We start from the raw sequence: 11523 nt of genomic DNA on the forward strand, positions 1-11523 counted from the left end.
TTTTAGTAGTGCATGTTCCACTTTGGAATATTTAATAAGGGAGTAGCATTGGTGCCATCTGGTATTGTTTAATTGACCTCACTCTAAGAGACATGTCGTTCAATGTCAAAGCAACTCCCTCAACTCTGAGCCCATTGGAAGTTCTATTGCAAGAAAACAATCATTGAAAAGTTGCAGCAGAGATGGAGGGGGTGCAGTCTAAAATTGGAGCATTCATTGACCTGTTGGGTTTTAAGCAACTCAAACGGTTTACGAGTATTGTTCCTCCAGTTTGTGGTGGCCTTACTCTGGCAATGGAGGAGGCCCAGGACAGAGGGATTGCTGTAGAAATGGGAAGAAGTTAAAATTGTTAGCAACCATGAGATCCAACAGACCTTTGCAGACTGAGCACAAGTGTTCAGCTAAACAGTCACCTGGTCTACACTTGGTCTATCTAATATAAAGGAGGCCATATTGGGAGCACTGAATGCAGCATGAGGTTAGTTAGAGCCTTTCCTGGCTGGGTTTGCCAGTAAGGGAAGGGAAGAGTGGCAGGGGGTGGTTTGGGTGGGAAGGGATGAGTAGATCAGGGAGTTGCGGAGAGAACGGTCTCTGCAGAAGACGGAAAGGAGTGGAGACAGGAAAATGTGGCTAGTAGTGGGATCCCGTTGGAGGTGGCGAAAATTTTGGAGGATTGTGTGTTGTCAGCAAAGGCTGATGGGGTGGAAGGTAAGGACTAGGGGGACTCTGTCTCTGTTGCTACTAAGGGGAGGGGGAGCAAGGGTGGAGCTGCAGGGTACCGAGGGGATACGAGTGAGGGCCTCATATATATGGGAGAGGGGAACCCCCGTTCCCTAAAGAATGAGGACATCTTAGATGTTCTAGTATAGAACACCTCATCTTGGGCGCAGATGTGGCGTTGACGGAGGAGTTGGGAGCAGCGAATAGAGTCTTTGCAGGAAACAGGGTAGGAAGAAGTGTAGTCGAGATAGTTGTGGGAGTCAGTAGGTTTGTAGTAGATGTCAGTCAATAGTCTATTTCTTGGGATGGAGACTGAGATCAAGAAAGGGGAGGGAAGTGTGGGAGATGGTCAAAGTATACTTGAGTGCAGGATGAAAATTGGTGGTGAAGTTGATGAAGTCCATGAGTTTCATTTGGCTATAACGCATTGTGTTTTGTAAAAAGACAAAGGAGGTGAGACAGCTTTGTTAATCAAGGAAGGAATCAGAGCAGTGGTGAATAACAATATAAATTCACTGGGTGGTGATATGGAATTGGTTTGGTGGAATTAATGAATAGGAGGGTGTGGATTCTTGATAGGACGAATCATATAAGAGGAAGTTTCAATGGCATGTAAAAAGAAACATAGGTAACTTTATTATCCATAATGATATGACAAATGGATACGACAGCTTTAGAGGGATATGGACCAAACGCAAGCAGGTGGGGGTAGTGTAGCTGGGACATGTTGGCCGGTGCGGGCAAGTTAGGCTGAAGGTCCTGTTTCATGACTCTACTGAAACTGGTAAATGTACTGAGGAGGAGGAATTTGTAGTGTCAGGGTTATTTCTTAGAACAGTATGTAACAAACTCTACCCAGGGACAAGCTGTTTTATATATTATCATGTTTAATGTAATAATATTAATGAAAGATGTTTTCGTTAAGGGTCCCTGAGGGAGTGATCACAATAAGTTAGAGTTCTGGATACAATTTGGGTGGTGGGGGGGCAAACCAAGAGTCTGTAGCCAATGTCCACAAATAAACACATTTATAATGGTGTGATGCTGGATGAGCAATGCAGATATTTAAATAGTTTGTTCATAGCACTCAGCAGATTTATTCCTGTTAGAAAGAGGGATTCTATGAGAAAGATTGAAAAAGGAGGTCAAATTAAAGAGTAAATCAAAGATTGGAGCATATAATGAATTAAAAAACTGCAAACGTGATTCCATTATTCAGGGAGGGAGGACGAGAAAAACAGATAACTTTAGGACTGTTAGCTTAATTTCTGTCGTTGATAAGATGCTGGAGTGTATAATTAAGGAAGAAATAGCTAGTCATAGAGTTATACAGTGCAGTAACATACGCCTTCAACCCAACACACCCAGGCCGACCATAGTGCCTTCCTGAGCTAGTCCTATTTGGCTGCATTTGTCTTAAAATTTTTAATTCCATGAACCTATCTAAATTTGTTCTAAATTATGTAATTGTACCTGCCTGCAGCACTTCCTCTGGCAGTTTGTTCCATACTCATCACTCTGTGTAATAAAATTGCCCTTCGTGTCTCCTTTAAATCTCCCCCCTCACCTTAAACCATTCACTTTGCCTGGGTCCCTCATGATATTATAAACCTCTAAGGTCACCAAGGAAAACTGGCAATTTTGGTGCCATCCACAAAATTACTAATCTTGTCTTACATTCCCATCCAAATTGTTAATCAAGGGCCTCATTGAAGTCCATGTAGACTATAACAATGCACTACTTTCATCATCATGGGTTACTTCTTCAAAAGACTCAATCAATTTAGTCAAACTGATGGGTGATTTGGAAGGCATATGACATGTTAGCCTTTATTGCAAGAGGTTTAGAGTTTAGAAATAGGGATGTGTGCACAGAGGGTTGGTTGTACACGGTGTCAGTGAGGCCTGTTTTGTTCCCTTTACATAAAAGGATCCAATATCATTGGAGGCATTCCAAAGGAGATTTACAAAGATAACTGATGGATAAGGAGGTTATCCTATCACGTGCAGTTACAGAACTAGGTCTGTTTAGTTTGGAGCTTATAAGAAAGAGGTGGTCGTATTCAACAATTTAGGAGCTAAGATCCTTCAGGAACATGGTAGGGTAGCTGTTGAGATGCTTCCTCAAGTAGAAGTCTCCAATGAGAGGACATTGTTGCAAGATTAGTGGTTGATGATTTAAAACTGAGGTGTGCATGAACTCACCACCTCTTGCAGTTGGTCTGGATCATTGGGGGGCATTTAAAGAGATGGTTAAATGAATTGAAGGCCTCAAAGAACAGGCACAGAAGAGGAGTTAAGGCCTAGAGCAAATTACCCATGATCACATTTAAGTTGGGGCAGGCTTGAGGGCCTAGTGATGTATCCTCTGTGACCCTCAGTGATCTTGATTAGTACGGGTGTCAGAGGTTATGGGGAGAAGGCAGGAGAATGGGGTTAGGAGGGAGAGATAGATCAGCCATGATTGAATGGCAGAGTAGACTTGATGGGCCAAATGGTCTAATGCCACTATCCCTTAGGACCTTATGACTGAGTGGGTTTCCTCCAGGTGGCCCTGTTTCCTCCCACATCCTAAAGATGTGTGAGTTAATTGACCTGTAAATTACTCCTACACAGACATTTATGGGCATACGAGACAATAAGCTACAGGAAAAAAGAGGTTTGAGAGGATTGCTCTGAGAGTCAACATAGACGTAATGGGTCAAATGGTCAATTTCGGAATGAAATATAAACCCTGCATTCTACTGCATCACGGCTGACTCAAGGACCAAGAGTAATAATAGCTTGATAGTGCCCTTCACTGCCATAGATAACTAAGTTTCTAATATGATTTAACTGGTTTGAAACACCACATACAGTGCCCTCCACAATGTTTGGGACAAAGACCCATCATTTATTTATTTGCCTCTGTGCTCCACGATTTGAGATTTATAATAGAAAAACTCACATGTGGTTAAAATGCACATTGTCAGATTTTATTAAAGGGTATTTTTATACATTTTGGTTTCACCATATAGAAATTACAGCTGTGTTTATACATAGTCCCCCCATTTCAGGGCACCATAATGTTTGGGACACATGGCTTCACAGGTGTTTGTAATTGCTCAGGTGTGTTTAAATGCCTCCTTAATGCAGGTATAAGAGAGCTCTCAGCACCTAGTCTTTCCTCCAGTCTTTCCATCACCTTTGGAAACTTTTATTGCTGTTTATCTACACGAGGACCAAAGTTGTACCAATGAAAGTCAAAGAAGCCATTATGAGACTGAGAAACAAGAATAAAACTGTTAGAGACATCAACCAAATCTTAGGGCTTACCAAAATCAACTGTTTGGAACATCATTAAGAAGGAAGAGAGCACTGGTGAGCTTACTAATCGCAAAGGGACTGGCAGGCCAAGGAAGACCTCCACAGCTGATGACAGAATAATTCTATAATAAAGAAAAATCCCCAAACATCTGTCTAACAGATCATAAACATTCTTCAGGAGTCAGGTGTGGATTTGTCAATGACCACTGTCCGCAGAAGACTTCATGAACAGAAATACAAAGGCTACACTGCAAGATGCAAACTACTGGTTAACTGCAAAAATAGGATGGCCAGATTACAGTTTGCCAAGAAATACTTAAAAGAGTGACCACAGTTCTGGAAAAAGGTCTTGTGGATAGATGAGACAAAGATTAACTTATATCAGACAATAGACAATAGACAATAGACAATAGGTGCAGGAGTAGGCCATTCAGCCCTTCGAGCCAGCACCGCCATTCAATGCGATCATGGCTGATCACTATCAATCAGTACCCCGTTCCTGCCTTCTCCCCATACCCCCTCACTCCGCTATCCTTAAGAGCTCTATCCAGCTCTCTCTTGAAAGCATCCAACGAACTGGCCTCCACTGCCTTCTGAGGCAGAGAATTCCACACCTTCACCACCCTCTGACTGAAAAAGTTCTTCCTCATCTCCGTTCTAAATGGCCTACCCCTTATTCTCAAACTGTGGCCCCTTGTTCTGGACTCCCCCAACATTGGGAACATGTTATCTGCCTCTAATGTGTCCAATCCCCTAATTATCTTATATGTTTCAATAAGATCCCCCCTCATCCTTCTAAATTCCAGTGTATACAAGCCCAATCGCTCCAGCCTTTCAACATACGACAGTCCCGCCATTCCGGGAATTAATCTAGTGAACCTACGCTGCACGCCCTCCATAGCAAGAATATCCTTCCTCAAATTTGGAGACCAAAACTGCACACAGTACTCCAGGTGCGGTCTCACCAGGGCCCGGTACAACTGTAGAAGGACCTCTTTGCTCCTATACTCAACTCCTCTTGTTACGAAGGCCAACATTCCATTGGCTTTCTTCACTGCCTGCTGAACCTGCATGCTTCCTTTCATTGACTGATGCACTAGGACACCCAGATCTCGTTGAACTCCCCCTCCTCCTAACTTGACACCATTCAGATAATAATCTGCCTTTCTATTCTTACTTCCAAAGTGAATAACCTCACACTTATCTACATTAAACTGCATCTGCCATGTATCCGCCCACTCACACAACCTGTCCAGGTCACCCTGCAGCCTTATTGCATCTTCCTCACAATTCACACTACCCCCCAACTTAGTATCATCTGCAAATTTGCTAATGGTACTTTTAATCCCTTCGTCTAAGTCATTAATGTATATCGTAAATAGCTGGGGTCCCAGCACCGAACCTTGCGGTACCCCACTGGTCACTGCCTGCCATTCCGAAAGGGACCCATTTATCCCCACTCTTTGCTTTCTGTCTGTTAACCAATTTTCTATCCATGTCAGTACCCTACCCCCAATACCATGTGCCCTAATTTTGCCCACTAATCTCCTATGTGGGACCTTGTCGAAGGCTTTCTGAAAGTCGAGGTACACCACATCCACTGACTCTCCCTTGTCAATTTTCCTAGTTACATCCTCAAAAAATTCCAGTAGATTTGTCAAGCATGATTTCCCCTTCGTAAATCCATGCTGACTCGGAACGATCCCGTTACTGCTATCCAAATGCTCAGCAATTTCGTCTTTTATAATTGACTCCAGCATTTTCCCCACCACTGATGTCAGACTAACTGGTCTATAATTACCCGTTTTCTCTCTCCCTCCTTTCTTAAAAAGTGGGATAACATTTGCTATTCTCCAATCCACAGGAACTGATCCTGAATCTATAGAACATTGAAAAATGATCTCCAATGCTTCCACTATTTCTAGAGCCACCTCCTTAAGTACTCTGGGATGCAGACCATCAGGCCCTGGGGATTTATCAGCCTTCAGTCCCATCAGTCTACCCAAAACCATTTCCTGCCTAATGTGGATTTCCTTCAGTTCCTCCATCACCCTAGGTTCTCCAGCCCCTAGAACATTTGGGAGATTGTGTGTATCTTCCTCAGTGAAGACAGATCCAAAGTAACGGTTTAACTCGTCTGCCATTTCTTTGTTCCCCATAATAAATTCCCCTGCTTCTGTCTTCAAGGGACCCACATTTGCCTTGACTATTTTTTTCCTCTTCACGTACCTAAAAAAACTTTTGCTATCCTCCTTTATATTATTGGCTAGTTTACCCTCGTACCTCATCTTTTCTCCTCGTATTGCCTTTTTAGTTAACTTTTGTTGCTCTTTAAAAGAGTCCCAATCCTCTGTCTTCCCACTCTTCTTTGCTATGTTATACTTCCTCTCCTTAATTTTTATGCTGTCCCTGACTTCCCTTGTCAGCCACAGGTGTCTCTTACTCCCCTTAGAGTCTTTCCACCTCTTTGGAATAAATTGATCCTGCAACCTCTGCATTATTCCCAGGAATACCTGCCATTGCTGTTCTACCGTCTTCCCTGCTAGGGCCTCCTTCCAATCAATTTTGGCCAGCTCCCGCCTCATGCCTCTGTAATCCCCTTTGCTATACTGTAATACCGACACTTCCGATTTTCCCTTCTGCCTTTCCATTTGCAGAGTAAAACTTATCATGTTGTGATCACTGCCTCCTAATGGCTCTTTTACCTCTAGTCCCCTTATCAGATCAGGATCATTACACAACACTAAATCCAGAATTGCCTTCTCCCTGGTAGGCTCCAGTACAAGCTGTTCTAAGAATCCATCTCGAAGGCACTCTACAAACTCTCTTTCCTGGGGTCCATTTCCAACCTGATTTTCCCAGTCTACCTGCATGTTGAAATCTCCCATAACCACCGTAGCATTACATTTTTGACACGCCAATTTTATCTCCTGATTTAACTTGCACCCTAAGTCGAGGCTACTGTTTGGGGGCCTATAGATAACTCCCATTAGGGTCTTTTTACCCTTACAATTTCTCATTTCTATCCATACTGATTCAACATCTCCTGATTCTATGTCACCCCTTGCAAGGGAATGAATATCATTCCTTACCATCAGAGCAACCCCACCCCCTCTGCCCACCTGTCTGTCTTTTCTATACGTTGTGTACCCCTGAATATTCAGTTCCCAGCCCTGGTCCTCTTGTAGCCATGTCTCAGTGATCCCTACAACATCATACTTGCCCATGACTAACTGAGCCTCAAGCTCATCCACTTTATTTTTTATACTACGCGCATTTAAGTACAACACTTTAACTTCTGTATTTACCTCCCCTCTCACATCGTTCACAATTGGCCCTGCCCTTAATTTCTTTTCCGCTCTAGAACTTCTGTTCCCATTCTTCCGAGAGTCTTTTGCAATATCTCCTGTATTCCCTTTTACCTCATCTTCATATTCACAATTTGTTAACCCCTCCCCCCCACTACTTAGTTTAAAGCCACAGGTGTCACACTAGCAAACCTGCCTGCCAGAATGTTTGTCCCCCTGCTGTTAAGATGCAACCCGTCCCTTTTGTACAAGTCACCCCTATCCCAGAAGAGATCCCAGTGGTCCAGAAATCTAAATCCCTGCTCTCTGCACCAGTCCCTCAGCCATAAATTCATACCCTCTATCTCTCTGTTCCTGGCCTCACCAGCACGAGGTACCGGTAGCAGTCCAGAGATAACTACCTTCGACGTCCTACTTCTCAGCGTTTTTCCCAACTCTCTAAACTCCCGCTGTAGCACCTCCTTCCTCTTCCGCCCGACGTCATTCGTGCCCACGTGCACAACGACTTCAGGTTGATCGCCTTCCCTCGCTAGGATTTTCTGAAGCCGGTCTGTGATGTGTTGAACCCTGGCACCAGGGAGGCAACAGACCATCCTCAAGTCCCTCCTGCTGCCACAGAATCTTCTGTCCGTCCCTCGGACTATGGAGTCACCGATGGCAAGAGCAAAGTATAGAGGAGAGAAGGAAATGCCCAAGATCCAAAGCATACCACCTCATCTGTGAAACACAGTGGTGGGGGTGTTATGGCCTGGGTATGTATGGCTGCTGAAGGTATTGGCTCACTTATCTTCATTGATGATACAACTGCTGATGGTAGTAGCATAATGAACTCTGAAGTGTATAGACACATCCTATCTGCTCAAGTTCAAACAAATGCATCAAAATTCATTGGCCAGCAGTTCATTCTACAGCAAGATGATGATCTCAAACATACTGCTAAAGCAACAAATAAGTTTTTCAAAGCTAAAAAATGGTCAATTCTTGAGTAGCCAAGTCAATCACTCGATCTGAACCCAATTGAGCATGCCTTTTATATGCTGAAGAGAAAACTGAAAGGGACTAGCCCCCAAAACAAGCACAAGCAAAGATGGCTGCAATATAGGCCTGGCAGAGCATCACCAGAGAAGACACCCAGCAACTGGTGATGTCCATGAATCGCAGACTTCAAGCAGTCATTACATGCAAAGGATATGCAACAAAATACTAAACATAACTACTTTCATTTACATGACATTGCTGTGTCTCAAACATTATGGTGCCCTGAAATGGTGTATAAACACAGCTGTAATTTCTACATGGTGAAACCAAAATGTATAAAAATGGCCTTTATTAAAATCTGACCATGTGCACTTTAACCATATGTGATTATTTTTCTATTACAAATCTCAAATTGTGGAGTACAGAGGCAAATAAATAAATGATGGGTCTTTGGCTTTAAACATTATGGAGAGCACTGTACATTGCAGTTTCAAAGGCAAGACAGTGTCCATGAACTTTTGTGAATGACAACCCTGACATTCAGAGTAATAGATTGACACACTAATTAAATCATGTGCCTAAATAGATTTAAGAAAAATCTGTCTTTTTCTAACGGTTACATCCAAATAGCTACAAAATATATTGGCAGCCTAATGGTGCAGCTAGTAAAGTCGCTGCCTCAGAACACCAGCAATCTGGGTTCAATCCTGACCTTGGGTGTTGTCTGTGTGGAACTTGCACCGTTTCTCCTGGGTCCTGCAGTTTCCTCCCGCATCTCAAAATGTGCAGGTCAGTTGGCCATTGTAAATTGCCCGCAGTAAGTAGGCAAATGGTAGAATCAGTATGGATAGGAGGATAGGAGCCAAGATATTCCAGATAAAATTGTATTTATTTCACAAAATGCTGGAGTAACTCAGCAGGTCAGGCAGCATCTCAGGAGAGAAGGAATGGGTGACGTTTCGGGTCGAGACCCTTCTTCAGACTCAGATAAAATGGGATTGCTGTGGGATTATGCGAATGTGTGATCGCTAATGGTCGGCATGAACTCGGTTGGTCAAAGAACCTGCTTCTGTGTTGTATGTTATGATGACTTGTCAAAAGATATTTAGACAGGTACATGAATAAGGAAACATTGACAGGAACATGGATCAGGTGCAGACTCAGAGGAAGAAGGTGTCACAGCTGGATAGAGTGGTCAAGAAGGCTTTCAGTTCACTGACCTTTATCAGTCAGGGTATTGAGTATAGAAGTAGATACAAAGAACTGCAGATGCTGGTTTATACCAAAAACAGACAAAGTACTGGAGGAACTCAGCTGGTTCGGCAGCATCTCCAAAGGAAAAGATTAGGTGTCTTTTCGGATCGGGCCCTTCTTCAGACAAAGTCAGGAGTGGTGGGCACTACCTCGCCTGAGGTAATTTGTTGCTGGCCCTGATTGGTTCTGGCCCCTTCTTGCCTCCAGCTCTTCACCCCCACCACCCCACCCCCGACTTTCAGTTGAGGAAGGGTCCAAACCTGAAACGTCACCTATAATTTTTCTCCAGAGATGCTGCCTGATCCACTGAGTTACTCCAGCACTTTGTGTCTATCTATTGAGTATAGAAGTTGGGATGTTATGTTAGAGTTCTGAAAGATGTTGGTGAGACCACATTTGGAGTATTGTGTTCAGTTTTATTCACGCTGTTATAGGAAAAATGTTGTTAAACTGGAAAGAGTGCAGAGAGGATTATGAGGATGTTGCCGGGGCTGTGGGCTTTAGGGAGGTTGGACAGGCGAGGACTTTATTCCTTTTAGCCCAGAAGGATGAGGGGTGATCTTAGAGAGATGCATTAGATCAGGAGGAGAAAAGATAGTGTAGGAAGGAACTGCAGATGCTGGTTCAAACTGAAGATAGACACAAAAAGCTGGAGTAACAGAGCGGGACAGACAACATCGCTGGAGAGAAGGAATGGGTGATGTCTCGGGTCGAGACCCTTCTTCAGACTCTATGACTATGAAGTTGAATCATCTATGAGATGGAGAGCCAGAAACTGCAGACCAACTCATGGAGTATCACTTACCAAGTGCCAGTACGATACCGAGAGCCACAGTTACAGTCACAGACAAGAAGAGGGCTACTTTCAACCGCTTGTTTCGACACCTTCCTGTTGTAGGTTTTGCGTTCTCTAGTACTTCCATCTGCATGATGTCCAGGAGTGCTTCACATCACTCTCCCTCTTTACAGAAAGGCTGGTGCTCCAAAGTTTGAACAAAGGTTTCTGTCTAAGGAGTACTGTAGACAGCCTGTCCTCTCTTAGAAAGAACAGTGTCTGCTCTCCCTCCCCTGTACACTACTTGGAAAGCTGTAGTTCCTGGTTTAAGTTCAGCCACCAACTTGACGGCTGACTAAGACAGCACTGAGATTTATTGTATTAGGCTATATCTGTCACGCCAAGCACAGCAACAATTCCTTACCCAGCTTGCAATTATCAAACTAAAGTAACCGAGGTGTTCACAACTGTCAGTATTACAGACTGGCTCCACCTCTAAACATAGCAGTCAGAGCAGTGGAGCAATCGGTAATGTCATTATACCAATCTGATATGCCACACCAGAAATACACCATTTACAGTGCAATGTCATGTTAACAGATTATATTATTTATTATTCTTATAATTCTCCAACACCTTGCCTTACATTTTAAAATGATCTTTCCCTAATTTGGGTATCAAAGGCAATGATCTTCTCCACGTATATAAAAACATGCAGAGGCATTTGCTGCTGTTGGCACTCAATGGATTAAAAGCAGGGTGTGCAGTCCTTATTGAATTATACGCTTTGCTAGAGAGCTCAGAAGTTATATCTGTCAAAGCTCGTGTTATTCAATTGCAATTTTTACAGCCAAAAAACCTAAAAAATACAAGATTTGGGAAAGCAACACATTTTCCACAGAAATTCCAGCAGGAAATGGACATTCACACAAGGGAAAGATATTTGCCCAAGTTTTTAGAAGTTGCATTCCAACTATTTAATGTATCCAAAATAACTCATCGTCCTCAAAAGCCATATCCTCCCAATAAACCGTCTCCATTCCTTTCTCCCAAATTACCCGTACTACTCTATAATCTGAAATCCTTCAAATCAATCTCCATCCAAGTCCCCAGCATAGCCCCCATTCTCCACAAACTCACTTCACCTCTTCGATCCTTGTTTGAACAGCTCCCATAAACCTC

At 43.3% G+C, this 11523-nt stretch overlaps 1 protein-coding gene across 1 annotated transcript in view; it reads right to left on the minus strand.

The window, feature by feature from the left end:
• Nucleotides 1-10677, minus strand: part of phex (phosphate regulating endopeptidase homolog, X-linked) — an 85485-nt gene extending 74808 nt beyond the window's left edge. The window contains exon 1 of the mRNA XM_078408714.1: nt 10372-10677. Coding sequence (XP_078264840.1) covers nt 10372-10495 — 124 coding nt within the window. The 5' untranslated portion in view covers nt 10496-10677. The remainder of the gene's footprint in view (nt 1-10371) is intronic.
• Nucleotides 10678-11523: the final 846 nt, after the last annotated feature.

Source organism: Rhinoraja longicauda, chromosome 12 (assembly GCF_053455715.1).
Source record: "Rhinoraja longicauda isolate Sanriku21f chromosome 12, sRhiLon1.1, whole genome shotgun sequence".
In the NCBI taxonomy this organism is placed as follows: domain Eukaryota; kingdom Metazoa; phylum Chordata; class Chondrichthyes; order Rajiformes; family Arhynchobatidae; genus Rhinoraja; species Rhinoraja longicauda.